The sequence below is a fragment of the Saimiri boliviensis genome, chromosome 3, assembly GCF_048565385.1.
Source record: "Saimiri boliviensis isolate mSaiBol1 chromosome 3, mSaiBol1.pri, whole genome shotgun sequence".
NCBI classification, from domain to species: Eukaryota; Metazoa; Chordata; class Mammalia; order Primates; family Cebidae; genus Saimiri; species Saimiri boliviensis.
In genome coordinates this window covers 40,175,470-40,194,653 of record NC_133451.1, presented here as the reverse complement: position 1 = coordinate 40,194,653, position 19,184 = coordinate 40,175,470, and the positions used below count along the sequence as shown (strand labels likewise).

The 19,184-nt window shown below is 39.2% G+C and overlaps 1 protein-coding gene across 10 annotated transcripts in view; it reads right to left on the bottom strand.

The window, feature by feature from the left end:
• The window catches only part of LIMCH1 (LIM and calponin homology domains 1), a 362,412-nt gene that overhangs the window by 205,471 nt on the left and 137,757 nt on the right, over window positions 1–19,184 (bottom strand). For all 10 annotated transcript variants that reach the window (XM_074396063.1, XM_074396064.1, XM_039468101.2 and 7 more), the window contains exon 2: window positions 13,985–14,055. In XM_074396063.1, the coding sequence (XP_074252164.1) occupies window positions 13,985–14,055 (71 nt within the window). The remainder of the gene's footprint in view (window positions 1–13,984; window positions 14,056–19,184) is intronic.

Below are 19,184 nucleotides of genomic sequence, written 5' to 3'. Positions count from 1 at the left end.
CCATTCCATTGGCACCATGCCTTCCCCTTTGCATCTCTTCCATTTGGTCATTCATCTGTACCCTTTATCAGATCCTTTAGAATAAATCTGTAAATATACACAAATGTTCTCCGGAGTTCTGTGAGCCATTCTGACTAATGTTCCCATGAAAGCCTCCAATTTGTAGCCAAGTGGGCAGAAGTTGTGGGTCCCCTGAGGACCTACTACTCGCAACTGGCCTCTAAAGTAGGGGGGAGGCAGTCTTGTGGGGCTGAGCCCTTAATCTATGGGGTCTGCATTATCTCCAGTTAGTCTTGAGATTAAGTTAAAACTTTAAGATACCCAGCTGGTACTGGAGAATTTGTCATTATGGGGGACAAAACCCACACATTTTGATGATCAGAGGGCTATGAAAGTATAAAGAAGAAAAAACTGCTTTTTTTCTATAAAGATGATTTTCTCTTTCTCTCAACCTATTCTTTTCTTAATAGTCAATTAATATTATATCTCCCCAATTAACTGTCTCCCAAGCTGTAACAATATCCTCATTTAGCCTCTTATTAAATCTTGGAGATTAAATCTTGGTTGCTTTTGCATTTACTTATACACTGGATTACACTGCAACTTCACTGCTCTGTGTGTGTGGATCCAGTCCCCATCCCCAAGCACATCATACAACTTTTGAAGATCATGTTTTACATTCTGTTTTTATGCCTCTTGGTGCCTAATTTGGTGCTATGCAGCACATGGTCGACAGCGAACAATTCCTCCATGTGATAAAATGTCTCCACACAGAGCTACACCATCAACCCTCAACCTGTCCTAGAAGACTAGGACATATCTGTGACACACCACATCTCATGCTGAAATCATGACAACAATCCAAGGCCAGGGCTCCTTCTGACAAGCAGCTCATTTATTAGTGATGACAGAAAAAGTGTTTGCCAACAGATTTCTTATCTCTGGAAAATTATTTCAGCAACATAGGAACTGAGATAAAAATCCACTAAAACATTCTTTATTGGTCACTTATTTGTAGATTAACATACTCAGACTTTCATTTCATGATGTTATGTTTGCAAAACAAAACTTTTAAGTTCAGTTCTATGACTCCTAGGAAGATGGAATTTGTAATAGAGAATTTTATACTTGAAGAAAGCAAAGACATCCATCCTTTGGTCTCCCAGTCTTCAGGGAATAGGTCTGTTGTTTATATAAAGTGTGTGAGAGTGTGTGTGTGTGTGTGTGTGTGTGTGTGTGTGTGTGTGTGTGTCAGAAACAGAGACAGAGAGAGAATATAATATTGACTAAGACTGGGATAAAGTTAAAGGCAGTATTGATGATCAGGTGGCCTAGGTAGAATTCTTGTATCTGGGTCTCAATCTAATCATCAAGTGTTTCTATTAGATGGATTATTTGCTACACCAGTGTCAAATGAGTGAAATACAAAGATAAATAGAAAGGGTCTTTGAGAAGCTCTCAATCTGGTAGAACATGGAACAAAGAAGAAGAGCTTTATGGCAGCACTAAAGTGGAGTTCTGTATGGGTTCTTACAGCCAGATAGGAACCTATTAACTCTGCCTAGAAGGTTCTGGAACAGCTTCCCAGAGAAGGAAACCACAACAGACTGGACGAAGTGGGAGGAAATGACATCACCACAGAGGTCAAGGTTATTGTTTTCAAAACAATCACTCTAGTTCCCAAGCTCTGCCAGCCAAAGTTCATTATTCACACATGATCAAGTTTGTAAGAGACCCAAATTGTCTTGCCCAGTTTTTGATCACAAGCTAGATGAGAGAAACTAGAAAGTAAAATCCAAATGCCTTTATCCCATGGCTTGTTGGCAGCCCGAGGGAGCGAGCCAGTGAGTGCACAGTGACACAGAGTTGCAATGACTATGTCATATTCATAATTGACTTTTGGACCATTTCCAACAATAATAATCAGAACAGCCAGTGGCACAGGGTGCCAAGCAAGTGCCAGACATTATGCTGAGTGCTTCACTGTATTTTCTCACTGGAATCTCCCAGAAACCTCATGAAGTAGTAATTTCCCCGTTACATAGATGAATGGGGAAAAGTTAGCATTTAAGTGCCTGCTATGTTCCAAGCACTAAACAAAGAATTTTATACTTATTTTCAATTCATTCTATCCTCAGAACAATCCTATATGAATTTTTACAATTATTATCTGTTTTATAGATAAGTAAACTGAGGGACTCAGAAAGGTTGGGTTACTAGCCTAAGGACATACAGGAGGCTCCATCTACTAGGTTGAACCCTAGGAAATTACATTATTTGACTATTTTAATGTCATCTGCTCCATCTACTAGGTTGAACCCCAGGAAATCACATTATCTAACTATTTTTTGGTCTATTGACACAATTTCATAGGATTCAATGTAGGAAATCCAAAATCCATTCACTTTCCACTATACTCTCTCATAAAAGCCTTTGAATTGGCTTTTGTTAAATATATGTCCTTAGAGAGTAACAAAAATGGAAGAAAAGGGTGGGGAAAATAATAAGCAAACCAAAGAATAAAGGAGAGCATATCAGTAAGAATCTGGGTAAGAAAATAAACATAGTCATACACACACTGAAATTCGGCTTTACATTTCTTCTATGGGCAAGTTACAAATCCAATACCACCATTGTCAGAAAGTATCTGGGAATCTGAAGGTGAATATGGGGTTGTTCTCATGAGTAGGAGGTACCACTGGCTTAAAGTGAGCAAAATGGAGGAGGAGAATTATCTGCAATAGGTGAAACTGCTCAGATGCAAAAAGGAATTGTTCTGGTGACAGCAGTATCATCCCTGTGGAAAAACAGGAGCTCATCAGCTTCAAAACCCACCTACGATGTTTGAACAGTTCCACAGAGGTCCCATTGGCTGGGGGTCCCCTGGACCTCCTGGAAGAAATAGTTAAAGAAATTCTCGGTGGCTCACGCCTGTAATCCCAGCACTTTGGGAGGCCAAGACGGGTGGATCATGAGGTCAAGAGATGAAGACCATCCTGGTCAACATGGTGAAACCCGTCTCTACTAAAAAAAAAAATAAAAAAAATTAGCTGGGCATGGTGGTGCGTGCCTGTGATTCCAGCTACTGAGGAGGTTGAGGCGGGAGAATTGCTTGAACCCAGGAGGCGGAGGTTGTGGTGAGCCGAGATCCTGCCATTGCACTCCAGCCTGGGTAACAAGAGAGAAACTCCGTCTAAAAAAAAAAAAAAATTCTAGGAAATTCAGGATGAACAGACATCGGGACTAATGCCAGGGAAGCAAACATTTATCCCAGCCCCTGGAAAGAAAAGGTCTCAAGTATGCAGAGACACACCCTGAGGTTGGACAGAACTGGATATAGAGAGTCCTTACTCTAGGAGACAGCAAATGGTTGTGAGGAGAAACCCAGCTGGATAGCTCCAAGGTCTCCTGTCCACTCTCAGGGAATTTGTGCCAAGTTATTTAGTAGAGGGTACTATACATTAAAAGGAGAAAGTACAGACTGCTCAGAGGACCACCTGTCTAAGATTTGCCCAAAGAGCTATCATTGGCAGAGAGGTCTCTCTCCCAACTCCAAGTGCTCAGAGGCAGCAGGGTTAGGGAACACGGCAGCCACATCAGGAGAAAAGTGGTAGCTCCTGGAAGCATCAGCCCAAACCCCTGGAGATCAAGGTTAAAAGCCTGGGAGAAAGCTCAGAGCAAAGGCAGTTATCACCTGAGGGATGAGGGAACCGACCTGTAGAGGACAAGGCCTGTTTCTCAGGAGAGAGGCTTTTCTCTGGCAATACTCCCAAGGAAGTACCGATCTGTAGATTTTGGTGGCCTCAGCTTTACCTCACCAAGGGAATTCACTCTGTAGTTTAGAGAAGAGAGGGATAAAGGAATGGATCCTAACAGGAAAGTTCACAAAACGTAAGTCTCTCCAAAGTATCCTTCTTTGAACAAACCCCTATGTAAGTCTAACCCAGGCCCCAAAGACACCTAATAAAGCTTGCACACCACTCTTAAGCTCACCTTTTCTCCCCTAGAAGTTCTGAAGGCTGCCTATCCTTATTCGATAGAAAAGTCCCTCGGCAGGCATGTATTGATTTTGTTCATCCAATAGTCATTCCTTCTTCTTTGATAATAGCGTCTTAATTTTCACTTGAGCAACTTTCCCTCCCAACTCTCCAGGCATGGTAGGGTAGATGTGGGGTAGGGTAGACTGTGGTGAGAGCTCAGGCTACTTCCTGGCTCCAAGCAAGGGCAAATCCAGACCTGGTCATTCGGTTAATTCCAAGATGAGCACCAGGCCCAACTGAGGTCAATAAAGGGTAGCCACCAGGACTTCTACTGGGATTACTTTACTCCAAAAAAAAAAAATTATCTTTTTTCCTGCTGGGATTGCAAAGCTAGTAAAATATAAGCTAAAAGCTAACAGTAGCCAACATTGTCACCACATAGGAAAGCTTACCCAAAGACAAAGGCAATAAAGAATAAAGCAGAGTCAAGAGATAGATGATGGATGGCTGGATGGATGGATGGATAGATGGATGGCTGGATTGATGGATGGATGGGTAGATGGACACACAGATTACATAGAAATATCTATATATTTCTATATAGATATAAATCTCTCTCTCTCTCTCTCTCTCTCTCTCTCTCTCTATATATATATATATATATATATATATATATATATATATAAAACCCCCCCTCTCTATATATACATGGGGGGGTTATATATATATATATATATATATATATATATATATATAGAGAGAGAGAGAGAGAGAGAGAGAGAGAGAGAGAGGGGTAGGGTAGACTGTGGTGAGAGTGAAAACCATCATTCTCAGCAAACTGACACAGGAACAGAAAATCAAACACTGCATGTTCTCACTCACAGGTGGGTGTTGAACAATGAGAACACATGGACACAGGGAGGGGAGTATCACACACTGGGGTCTGTCGGGGGGAAATAGAGGAGGGACAGCAGGGAGTCGGGAGTTGATATATATATATGGGGGGGGGCAGGCAGGCAGGCAGATAGCATAGTTCAAGCATGGTTATATAGTTATGTCTGTACCTGGGGTGTGTGTGTGTACCAGTGATTGACCTCTGTGCTTATTCACATGAACCAATCACATCCCATTTTTTTAAACTGGTTTCAGCTGCGTTTCTATCACTGACAACAACAAAAATTCTCACTAGCAAACTTCAACTCAACCCCCAACACCACCAAAACAAAAACAAAAACAAAAAAAACCCATTCTCTAAATGTGGAAGACCCATCATTTTGACACATGTCTACATGTAGGAAATGAGAAAAGTGAAAAAAGAACTCTATACTAGTTTGAAAAAAAGCTCAACATCATGGGTCATTTGAGAAATGCAAATCAAAACCACAATGAGATACCATTTCATGCCATCAGAATAGTGATTATTAAAAAATCAAACAACAGACGCTGGCAAGGTTACAGAGAAAAAGGAATGCTTTACACTGCTGGTGGGAATGTAAATTAGTTCAACCACTGTGGAAGATAGTGTGGTGATTCCTCAAAGATCTCAAAGCAGAACTACCATTTGACCCAGAAATCCCATTACTGGGTATATACCCAAAGGAATATAAATCATCTATTATAAAGACACATGCACACATATGTTCCTTGCAGCACCATTCACAATAGCAAAGACATGGAATCAACTCAAATGCCCATCAGTGAAAGACTGCATAAAGAAAATATGGTGGAGATATACCACGGAATACCATGCAGCCATAAAAAGGAATTAGATCATGTCCTTTGCAGGGACATGGATGGAGCTGGAAGCCATCATCCTCAACAAACTAACTCAAGAACAGAAAACCAAACACTACATCTCACTTACAAATGAGAGCTGAATGATGAGAACACATAGACACATAGGGATTAAACACACACTGGGGCCTGTCAGTGGTACAGGAGGAGGGTGCTGGGGGAGGGAGAGCATCAGAAAGAATAGCTAATAGATGCTTGGCTTAATACCTGGGTGACAGAGCCAGTTGATATATGCAACAAACCACCATAGCACACATTTACCTATGTAACAAACCTGCACATCCTGCACATGTACCCCAGAACTTAAAAGTTGAAGAGGAAAAAAAAAGAATTCTACACTGAACGTGGCATTGACTTTAAACTCACCTTAAAATGTAGCCAGTATCCACCATGGAATATTATGCAGCCATCAAACGATGAGTTCGTGTCCTTTGTAAGGCCACGGATGAACCTGGAAACCATCATTCTCAGCAAACTGACACAGGAACAGAAAATCAAACACCGCATGTTCTTACTCACAGGTGGGTGTTGAACAATGGGAACACATGGACACAGGGAGGGGAGCATCACACACTGGGGTCTGTCGGGGGGAAATAGAGGAGGGACAGCAGGGAGTGGGGAGTTGGGGAGAGATAGCATGGGGAGAAATGCCAGATATAGGGGATGGGGAGGAAGGCAGCAAATCACACTGCCATGTGTGTACCTATGCAACAATCTTGCATGTTCTTTGCATGTACCCCAAAACCTAAAATGCAATAAAAAAGAAAAAGATTCCCACTAAAGGTTTAATACAGTGGACAAAGGAATTAATTTGTCTTCTATTGTTTTCTATAATTCAGTAATTGTGCCTCATCACCAGGAAAAGGATATTTTCAAGTTACTTTCATTTATACCTTAGAGACAAAATGCATGGAAGCCTGTCCCTTTTCTGGAATGACCCCACCAAAAGATTTGAAAATTTCATAGAATTATCCCTAAACAGGCAACATGAGAGCAGAAGAAACAAAAGAAAAGCTGGAATACCTCTGTCTACTTATGATGTGGTGGTGACTAGATAACTTATCCCTACAGGGCTTATCAATTCATGATTTCACACATCAAGCAACACCAAACAGTGAGGAAATCTTTTCAGCCTCCTACACCAACTACACCAAGTAGAAATATGACTTTCATACAGCTCTGGTCAAAAGACATGAGATTCTAAAACACTTAAGAGTTCATTTACTTGAGGTTCTTGCAGTGAATGCTTTAGATAAGCCAGAAAATGGTAAGCCAGTAGCAGGCTCTTCCTCATTCACATATATCTATGCTTTCAAAGAAATAATTTTTACTATGACTAACTTAAAAATATTGAAGGTTCTGTGTAGAAGTAACTCATGTGTGGTCTGTAGTTTTCTCGGGGTTTAAAAAAAATCACCAGGGTCATTAATGGTCTTTTTTTTTTGAGACAGAGTCTCACTGTCTCGGGGCTGGAATGCGGTGGCACAATCTCGGCTGACTGCAGCCTCTGCCTCCCAGGTTCAATCGATTCTTTCACCTCAGACTCTTGAGTAACTGGGATTACAGGTGTACACCACCAGGCCCTGCTAATTTTTGTATTTTTAGTAGAGATGGCGTTTCACCATGTTGGCCAGGATGGTCTTCAATCTCTTGACCTCCTGATCCGCCCAGTTCAGCCTCCCAAAGTATTGGGATTACAGGTGTGAGCCACCACACTTGGCCCATTAATGATCTTTCTTATGCAAAGTTCTTACCTGAACTTCCAGTGACATCACCTGAAGCCCCCATGCTAAAATATGACATCTCCTGGGGTGGTTTTGATGGTACTCAGTTTCCATCATTTATGCTGCCTGAAGGTGCTAGTCTTTTCTTTCTCCTGCCTCTGTAGTCCAGATCCACCTCTCTCATTTGTCTCCATCTGGTCTCGACCACTCTATCAAAAACTGAAACCCCTCCATCCTCCACTGACCCCACCCTCCTATCCTTTCAGCTCTCTCATGCCCTTACTTGTATTAAACCAAGCAGGACTATCGGACTCTTGATGCTTACATTTTTCTAGTATGTAAATGTAGAAAATGTCTTTCCAAGTCTTCACTGGAATCGCCTTCCTCGGGCAGGTGTGCCCAATATAGTCATATTAGTGGATCTGCCTGAACATTGGCCAAGGCAGGACATCTGACCTTGCAAAAGGTGAACACTAAGATAAAATTGGAAGATAATATAAAAACAAATAGAAATATAAACCACCTACCTATATGAACACAGAAGCTCTAAAATCTTTTTCCAGTAGACTGACTTTAAAATCTTAGAGGCTCTATATTCTGGTTGTATTTGTAAAACAGCCCTGCTATTATCACTTACCTCCTTCATTGTCTATAAGAACTTTTTAGCAATTTAGGATAATGTAAAAGTATGGATGCCAATGGATTGTCGATACTCAAAAAGAGGAGGGAGGAAAGCTCTTTTCTTAAAAAAGACACAAGAATGCCAGCTAACAAATAAAGAAAGAATAGTATTAGAAAATCACCACTGTGCAACTCTCAGTGTAATGACTGATTCAGGAAAGTATCATCAATAGATACTAAACCCACCAGATGAAAGAGCTTGGGATACCAAGTTATTTCTACAACCTCAGAGTATCTTTCACAGATGACAAAAAAGAAAAGGCATATTAACGATGCATAAATCTTGGGCTATCACCTTGACCAATTATCAGTCATAACATTACCAGCAATGGGAAAAACTCTACTATATCCCATGCCAAGAACATTTACCATCACCTATGTAATTCCCTTGTTATAACTGTCTAACCTTAATTTAACCATGAGGAAGCAATTAGAAAAACCCAAATGTAAGATATTTACAAAATAGCTTGTCCGGAATCTTGAAACATGTTAATGTAATGAAAGACACGAAAGACTGGATGGATGGTACTGGGTTTAGGGAAACTAAGGAGACATCTAACCAAATGCATTGTGTGACCTTTGATTAGATCCTAGATTTTTTTTAAAAATCAGCATAAAGGATATTACTGGGGATACTACGATTTAACTCTTGAATATGCTTTAGATGTTACTATATTATTGCTAAATGCCTTGAATGTTTATGGAGGATAATGTTCCTATATTTAAAAGATCCACCCTGCAACATTTAGGAGTCAAGTTTCATGATGTTTGCATCTTATGTTCAAATGGCTCAGAGAAAAAGAGGCATATATACATGAAGAGATAAAGCAAATATGACAAAATGATAATAATTAGTATATTGAGGTGCAGGGTACATGGATATTTATTATATTATTCTTATAACTTTTCTATAAATTTGAAATTGTCCAAAATAAAAAGGTGGGGGAGAAAACTTATAAAGAGACTCCTGGGAAAACATTTTGTAAAAAGTTATTTGATTTACCCAAAGAGCATTTGCACTGCCCAAACTCCGTTTCTTAACTTTACAAGGATAAACAATTTACAGCTAACATTAATTCCATAGTCCTTTTGAACTGGCAAAGTTTCTCTGTAAAGGACCAGATAGTAAACACTTCAGGCTTTGTGAGCCACGTATGGACTCTTGTTTAATTTAGTCTGGTTTACAATCCTTTAAAAACATTAAAAAAGAAAAAAAATCCTTAGCAAGAAGGCCAGTACAAACATAGGCCAAGGGCCATAATTTGCCAACCCCTGATCCAGATAAAATTCCATAGACACTATCTAAATAATAAAATGAGAGTCAGGAATATAAGTCAGAAAGTTTCACTTCTGGAGTCATTTCAAAACAGCCTGGTGTGTTTGTCAGGGAAGTAGAGAATATCATCTTCTAATGACTCCAATAGCTTCTTTTTGAGATGGAGTCTCACTCTGTTGCCCAGGATGGAATGCAGTGGCTCGTTCTCGGCTCACTGCAACCTCTGACTCCTGGGTTCAAGCGATTTGCCTGCCTCAGCCTCCTGAGTAGCTGGGATTACAGGCATGTGCCACCATGCCTGGCTAATTTTTGTATTTTTAGTAGAGACAGGGTTATACCATGTTGGTCAGACTGGTCTCAAACTCCTGACCTCGTGATCTGCCCGCCTTGGCCTCCCAAAGTACTGGGATTACAGGCATGAGCCACCACGCTCGACCCCTGGGAGCCTCTTCTTTAAAGAATAACTCTCTGCATCCTTACTTTTTGACTCATAAGTCATCAAGGACACTGTGCCGTATATGATTAATATTTCTAACAGCATAATATTTGTCACACGATTGTGGCTCTGTCACACTTTGACCCCATTCTTTTATTAAACACTCAGAAGAGGGCTCATGTCATTTAAGCATTTAACCTCCGAAACCAGCTACACACACACTTGGCAAAAACAACAGAGGAAGAGAAACATCAGTATGGCAAAAACACATCTACTGCCATTGCACTGAGCACATACACTCTATTTTATGCTTGCTATTACTGTAAATTATACATTTATGTATTAGTATTCCTGCATGGGGGTTGCATATTCAAAGGCATATGAAGTCAGAGATCTCCCAGGGTGATTTTGAGGGTATTCCATTTCTGTCGTATGTGCTGCATGTGGGTGTTCGTGTTTTCTCTCTCCTGTCTCTGTAGTCTTTAATCCAGGTCTGCTATTCTTGTTTGTCTCCATCTGGTCTTGACCACTCTATTGATAACTGAAACACCTACATCCTCCACTGACCACAATCTCTGACCCTTTCAGCTCTCTTGCCCTTACTTTTATGAAAGTCGTCTTCTTAGCCCAAGTGAGACCACCAGGCCCTCAATGCTTTTGTTTTTCTAAGACCATGAACCCCATACAGTCCTTCTTTGTCCTCTGCCCAGTTGAGACCCGGCGGTTCACCTTTTGCACTGCCGCCCTCCTCACACTTAGGTCTGCAAGCACTAATGCTCTCTCCTCTCCCCACTTGCCAATCTCTTTCTTTTCTCTCCCATTAGAATCCTAATTCTAGAACAGGGCAGTGATTAACAGCAAAAGCTAAGGAATCAGACCTCCTGAACTTAATTGTTTCTTGAGACGAAGTTTCGCTCTTGTTGCCCAGGCTGAAGTACAGTAGTGCAATCTTGACTCACTGCAACCTCCACCTCTCTGGTTCAAGCGATTCTCCTGCTTCATCCTCCTGAGTAGCTGGCATTACAGGTGTCTGCCATCAAGTCCGACTAATTTTTTGTGTTTTCAGTAGAGACGGGATTTCACCATGTTGACCAGGCTGGTCTTGAATTCCTGACCTCAGGTGATCCACCTGCCCTCGCCTCCCAAAGTGCTGGGATTACAGGCATCAGCCACTGCGTCCATCAAAACTGAAATATTTCTTATCTGTGTGACTTTAGCCAAGTTATTTAATCCTTTGTATCCCAGTTATGTCCTCCATAAAATAAGTATAATAATATTCCTTAGAGACCACAGTTAAGTTTAAAACCAGGTTGGTCGGGGAAAACCAGACCCCAGGCCCAGAAGATATCCTTCTGTTTGATGAAAATGATGAAGTTTTTTTTTTTTTTTTTTAAGACTCCTACAACAAACCAGGAAAATTTTAGTGAACAAAGAGCCTGGTGTCTCTACACAGTTGCTACTAACATTTATAGTGGATCCAACTTGGACAAAACGATGAACATTTGTTGAACAAAAGAAAGAATTCAATAATGCTGCTCATGTATTTGCCAACTGGGATGAAAACACTGTTCCAAGATACCAACTGGGCTTCTATTTTGAATAACACAAAACTGGAAAGCATCAAATAATTTTTTAAAGACTATGTACTATAAAAAGCCCCATTCTAAGAAGAGCTAAACTGCTTAGTTTTCAAATTTTGAAACTGTAGAGAATCCTTATGTTTTTTAATGTTTCTGTGGTGTAGGGTAGCTATGAGTCAGAACTCCTAATCACCAGCACCCTCTAAATTCTCTCTGATTCTAGAGCATGGTACAGACTTAGGCATTCTAATCTAATCTCCAAAGACAGGTGGTTTGACACCTGTGTGGCTCCATTGTCTGGGAGCCTTCAACTTCCTAAAACCCTCCATGCTGAGTGTCCTGGCTTTTGGCCCCTGCCATCTAACAATCCCACACTGGCAACAGAGCAAGTCCTCCTTTTTGCTAGATTGGCCTTGGGATACAAGTCCCAGAAAATACACCTGCTAATCTCAGTCTGTGGCAGCCTAATAGTCTCGACTTAGACAAAACCTAGCCATAAGGGTGAGGAAGAAAACGCTCTTCCTCCCTTGCCCCCAGCCACCATTGCATGCAGCTCCTGGGTCATGGTTTTGGTTCTCATTGTTCTGCAAGTTCCATGTCTAGAAATCTGTGTGCATCTGATTTCCATGGCTCCTGACCCAGCTGTCTCTCAAAGGATCTAGCTAGGGTTCGTGCTACTGGTTTTCGTTGCCTCAAGCCTCCTATGTGGTTCATTCCACTTTAGCAAACTCTTTGCCAGGGCTGCTAGCTAGAGTCCCACTGGGGAAATGAGGGCTTGATCCCTAGTCCTCCGACTCCAAAGCTCATGCTCCTTCAAATAGACCAGTGGGTCCAATCCCCCGTGGTGAGATGACTTAGACAATTTCATCCTACCTACCAGGCATGAGAATATAGTAGAGAAGTGGATGCCTACAAGAATCTCTGGAGCAAATGTTAGGTAAACAAAAATTGGACAAAAGGCCCACTTCAACTGAACCAACATGGTCCACACGAATTAGATCAGAGTCTGTTCAGGAGAGGGCTAAGTCCAGAATCATGGGAAAACCAAGTGCTGTAACAGAAGGAAAGAGTTCGGGGCCTGACTGGGCTTGCCTCCACTGAGGTTCTGAAATAATTACAGCTTACCTAAGACTTAAGCTCTGATTTAGATGTAATAATAAAGGGAAAAGAGGTGGTGAGGGATTACACAATATGAGTAGGGTGGAGAGACTTCGTAGAAAACAGAATATGGAAACATGAAACAGAAGATATACACTTGTTTTTGAAGAAAGAAGAACACTGGGGAAGTAGAAAAAAATGCTGACATGAGCTATGTTGAGAGGTTCAAATGTTAGTCATCATTTGTACCTCTGTGCTGCATGATCTTTGAAAGTGCCTCACTTACCCTATCTTTTGAAGTTTATAAAAAGCCTATGAAATAGAGTTATGAATTTTTATTACGATTTTAGAAAATAAAATGGGACTTGGGGAGATTAAATGATTTAGGGGTAAAGTAGGAACATGACTCTTGTCCTCAGGCTCCAAAACCCACACTCCTTCCATTTCATCAGTGTATCCCAAGCAATGTTCTGAAAGTTGCCAGAATGAATTTTTTTCTATATGATTCCACTGACATCAAGCTTAAGAGAAGGCAAAGTAGATGCTACAGTGATACAGATCAGAATGGTGCTTGTCTCCAGGAGCTTGAGATTGAGTGAGAAGGGGCATGAGGAAACTTTTTGTTCTATATCTTGATTAAGGTATAGGTTACATACATGTGCACATCTTTCAAAAGCCATTAGATTGTACAATTAGGAGCTGCTTCAGTGTATGTATATTTTACTTCAAAAAAATCAGTATAGAAATTACAGAACAATTCTGTAATTATAGAAATCAAAGAATTAAATAAATGCAAATTTTGAAGTCTTGAAATTTATGTCTATATAAGTATGAAGGCTCTGCTTATTTTGTATCTAGAACTACTTCATAGGAGCTATGAATTCTTCAAAACACAAAAATTAAACACTGCAGTTATTGTTCACATTTAAATTTTGCCCACAGCACAAATTAAATATCCAAAATACATCAGTGAAACAGGCAAAGTGAGGAACATAACCTTGCATGCTTTTAAGTGCTGTAAGTATTTAGAAGCACTGTCTTCTTTTGGCATAAGCTGCTTTTGTTTGGGATTTAAGAGGGGAGAAAAGCTATTACTTTTACCACAATTAGGTCCATGCTTACAATTACCTGGGCTCAAATTGATGCACAGGGAAAGATTATTGGAGCCGAGCATCAGCTACCAGGCACTCTTTCTCTGTCTTGTTTGCAGTTGCCACAGTCCCCACCACTCCCTACTGCCACACCAAGGCTCCCACACTGATATGTGTTTCTTGCCTAGCAAGCCTAGTGATTTTTTTAGTTTCAGATTCAAACTGTGAATAAATTCAAAACAAAATACTGTAAGTCTTACAGCCAAATTGGATACTATTAATGATTTTTTTGAATAAAACCAACTGAATATAGGCTATACTTACTCGCAGAGGAGGATTCCATTTTCTAAACCTGTCCGAAAATCTTTATCACCAAAACTTCTGCCAGTTACTTGCTGCAAAAGAGAAAAGAAAAAGAAAGCATAAGTTTTTCTTTTTTAATCAAGAAGTCCAATCATATATATGTGTGTGTGTGTGTAGGGGGGTGTGTCTGTGTGTTTTTCCAAGAGACTTTAAAAAACTGGTGGTATTCCAAGAATGGCGAAAATCTGTTAGACCTGAATTTCCTTCCCATGTGTAGCTTTGCCTAGATCAGCTAAAGTTAAATTTAGACCATTTCTTTGAAGGCTTTTTTCCTACTAACTACATTAAAAAAATATCTGTCCTTCCTGATAAGAATTTCTTACTTTTAGGGGTTTGGCCACAATAAGTCAAAGCCATAGCCTCCTTCATCCAGAGGATCCACCCCATGCACTCTTTCAAAAAAACCTGGGGAAAGCACACCTGAGGATAAAGACCCTATTTACTGAAACCTTCAGGGACTAAGGGAGAAGAGGATATAGATGCCTATCTCAAGGGACTAACATCATGACCAGAAGAGTAAAGCCAATAGCCATAAATAATATGGCATAAAAGAGAAAAAATTAAAAGCTGGGGAAGAACAGTTGTCTGACAGCACAGGACTGACAGCCACTCTTGGTGCCTCTGGTTCTCAGCAGCCCTGTGGCCTAGGCATCAGGGAGACATTTGTTCATGTGTTCATTCAGTAAATATTTACTGAGTACCTAAAATATGCCAGGTAAGTATGTACACAGGCATCTCTCAATATCCATGAGGGATTGGTTCCAAAACCCAGCTCAGCTACCAAAATCTGCGAATGCTCCAGTCTCTGATAAAAAATGGTATAGTATTTGCATATAACCTATGCACATCTTCCAGTATGCTTTAAATCTTCTCCAGATTATTTATGCTGCCTAATATAATGTAAATACTATTTAAATAGTTGTTATACTGTTTTCTTTAAGAAATAATGACAATAAAAACAATCTACAGGTTCAGTACAGATACTTTTTTTTTCTTTTTCTTTTTCAAATATTTTTGATCCACAGTTGGTTGAATCCACCCATGTAGAACTCATGGGTATGGAAGCCTGACTTTACTATAAACTCTAAAGCAACCCCTAAAGCTAACAAACCAAGAAAGGAGATAAAATTGATCATAAAAAATGCTAACAATTTAAAAAGCAACAAAAAAGGGAAAGGATAACAAAGAACAGAGGAGAAAATAGAAAATAAATAGATTATAGACTTAAACCTGACCATGTCAATAATTACCTTAAATATAAATGGTCTAAACATCCCAATTAAAACACAGAGATTGTCAGAATGGATAAAAAAGCAAGACCCAACGACCAGGTACTGCCTATAGAAATGCACTTTAAATATAAAGACACAAAAAAGTTAAATAAAAGAATGGAATAAGATATACCATGATAACACTAATCAAAAGAAAGCTGGATTAACCATATATATATGGTTATATGTAAATTGTTGGACTGTATTGTTTAGGAAATATAATTTTTCCTGTAAAGTCTGATATAACTAAATATCAGAGAAAGAAACTTTCAGAATAATAATAACAACAGAAATAAAATTATTTGACAATGGTAAAGAGGTTCACTAATCAGGAAGATGTAAGAATTCTAAACATTCACATCCCTAATTAAAAAGCTTCAAAATACACAAGCCAAAAGAGAACTATACAGAGAAATGGACATATCCACAAACAATCAGAGATTAATGTGTCTCTCTTCAATAACTGACAGGACAACTAGACAGAAAAATCAATAAGGCTATAGAAGACAACATTATCTACCAAATAGACCTGACTGGCATTTCTAGAATATTCCACCCTAAAAACAGCAGATTGTACATTTTTTCCTTAAGTTCACATGAGCATTATGAAGACAGTCCAAATTCTGAGTCAGAAAACAAATCTCAATACACTTAAAAGAATTCATACAAAATATGTTATCTGATTGCAATGGAATTAAGTTCTAAACTAACAACAGAAATATCACTGGAAAATCCGCAAATATTTTTAAACTAAATAACACAATTCTTAATAACTCACTGATCAAAGAAGAAATCAAAAAGAAGTTACAATGTATTTTGTAGTGAAAGAATATGGCAATATCAAAATATATGAAAGACACTAAAGCAGTATTTGGGAGAAAGGAATGTCATGAAATACCTATATCAGAAAACATCATCTCAGATCAACGAACTGTGCTTTCATCTCATCAAATTAAGGCCAAATGAAGTAGAAGGAAGGGGGAAAAATCAGGAATGAAATCAAATACAAAACTGAAAAACAATACAGAAAAATCAATGACAAAAGCTGGTTTTGTCATTGCTATTGCTCAATAAAATTTAAAAAACCTTTAGCTACATTGATAAACTCTCCATCAATAAAATTAGTAACCTTTTTTTAATCCAGAAAAGAAAGACAGAAATTACTGATATCAAGAATGACAGAGATGACATTATTACAGATGCTACAGATACTAAAAAGATAACAAGAAAAATTATAACTAAATTTGTACCAATACATTCATCAGCTTAGATGAACCTGATAAATCTGTTGACACAAACAGCCATAGTTCACTGAACAAAGACATGGATAAATAACCTTCTCACAAAGAAAATGTCAGGCCCAGAAGGCTTACCTGATAAACAGTACCAAATATTTAAGGAACAAATAATGTGATTCTACACAAATTCTTCCAGATAATTGAAAAGGAAACAATATCTCCCAATTCATTTTACTAGGTTAGTATTACCGTGATACCAAAACCAGATAGATATTATAAGACACACAAAAAATATGCCAAAATAATATTTCTTCATGTTGGGAATCATATATCACTTTTACTTTACTTTTTAAGTTTTTCAATATTTTCCTAAAACTTTCTACAACTAGTATTTATTACTTTAAGCATTAGAAAAATCAAACAAGCTTTTTTGAGGAAAAAAGAAAAGCTCATAAAAGAGTAATCTAAAGAAACTAAATGGTCTCAATTTTTCCTTACAAATCAAAGTTTAAATTCTATCATAAAACATCCTCATTAACCACTCCCACTATGTAATGTCTCAAACAATTATTTTGTTAAAATCCTCTCATTTTTATTTGAGGGAGGGTAAGAAAATGAATTTTAAAAAGTCATTCTTAACAGTTTACAAATATCTAGTGTTCTCAAAATACAGAAATTAAGAAAGAGCCTATTTAAAAAGCTAATATTTTAAAGACAGACTTTAAAAATGTTGGCATTTTTTTTCCAGAATCTGTCAATAATTTGTCTGTCACCAATGTGTCATCTGTCAGAATGATTTATATTTTGGCAACATCACTAATCCTCTCTATAATACTAACCTTTGTTCACCAAGAAGTGATTAGAAAGGTTCTAAAATATTTTTTCATAAGTCTTTACATTTTTGTTAAAAGTATTATGTTCTAGTGAAAACAGTGCCAACATTGAGAACCCAACAAAGTTTAGCTACATTTACTTCAGAACCTCTGGCTAAGTTTAACTAGGCCTTTCTCCATGTATTGAACAATGATAATGGGCAGGATCTAGAGACAGAACCACAGATGAAGTGTGGCCACTATGCACAGGAACCTCACTGATTGATGAGAAAAGCAGATATCTAAACTCTTATGATAAATTCAAGATAACATAACTATTAAGAATATAAGAAAATATTGATGCCCCACCTATAACCTAAATTGCTTATAGCATGGGGAGAAAGGACAGATACAGGCGAGGGGACGGAAGGCAGAAAACCACACTGCCATGTGTGTACCTATGCAACAATCTTGCATGTTCTTCACATGTACCCCGAAACCTAAAATGCAATTAAAAAAAAAGATCCCCATATGATTCCTATGCACATTAAATTTCACAAAGCCCTCACCTTGTATACTAAACTAAGCCAGAGGTTCAGAATCACAGAGGGAGGGCCTTCCACTCGTGTCAGGATTTGGGATGGCCTGTCTCAACAACCCCTCTAAGCAACATCCTTATAATATGTTTACACATCACACATTCTATATACTAACTATAAAGACTGCTAATTCCTGTTCACTTCAATGATAGCACAAGCCATTGCTATAAACAGCAAAACAGCTGCCAAGAATCAACCACCATTATCGACAGTCCATTTGCAGGACATGTAAAAAGTGGGGAGTTGGGGAGAGGTAGCATGGGGAGAAATGCCAGATATAGGTGATGGGGAGAAAGGCAGCAAATCACACTGCCATGTATGTACCTATGCAACAATCTTGCATGTTCTTCACATGTACCCCAAAACCTAAAATGCAATTAAAAAAAAAAGTGACTGCCTTCCCGTGCCACCTGGATCCTGACTAACGGAGGACTCTCAATAACCTTCCAGACAAGGCACTGGGCAAACCATCAGCTCATGATCACTCTCCAAAGACACAAGGGCAGGATGGGAAGCTTAGCAGAGCTCTTAAAAAGAGCCTGATATGGGAACGATGATGAGAGAGCTCAGGTTCAGAATCATTCAGGGGCCAGCAGGGCAAGAGCTGCATGCAATGTCAGGAGCACTTCATCAGCCCCCACAAATCCTGCTCTCTCACCCTCTTGATCCTCACTCACTGATCATTTAATCCTTACAGCTCCACCTTTGCAGCTGTTTAGCCAAAATCTTAGAGTTATGCTTGACCTCTATTCTTTCACACCTAACCACATCTATCAACAAGTCATGTTGATTCTTCTTTCAGAATTTAGCCAGTCAATGCTTCTCACAGCCTGCATTTTACTGTCTTTTTCCAAGCTACCGTCATTTAACACATCTTGTCATAGTTCAAGGGTCTCCTAGCTGGCCTCACCGCTTCTACCCTTGCCTCCCTTCCATCTATTCTCAACCCAGCAGCCAGGGAATCCTGTAAAGTTACATCATGCTACCACTCCACTCAGACCCCCGCTGCCACCCCAACAAGTCCCTATCTCACTCTTGGTTAAGTGAAAAGTTCTTAGAGTTCCCTAATATTGCTCAACATAAAACCAAACAAGTAAACATACAAACACACAAACTAATGGGCACGCATAAACAAAAAACATGGGACACCACTGTCTTTAAGGTGGGCATAATAAACTTCCATATATGTCTCCATTCAAGGGGAATGTAGTACTTACTCCTCAGAAGTACTTAACGGTGGC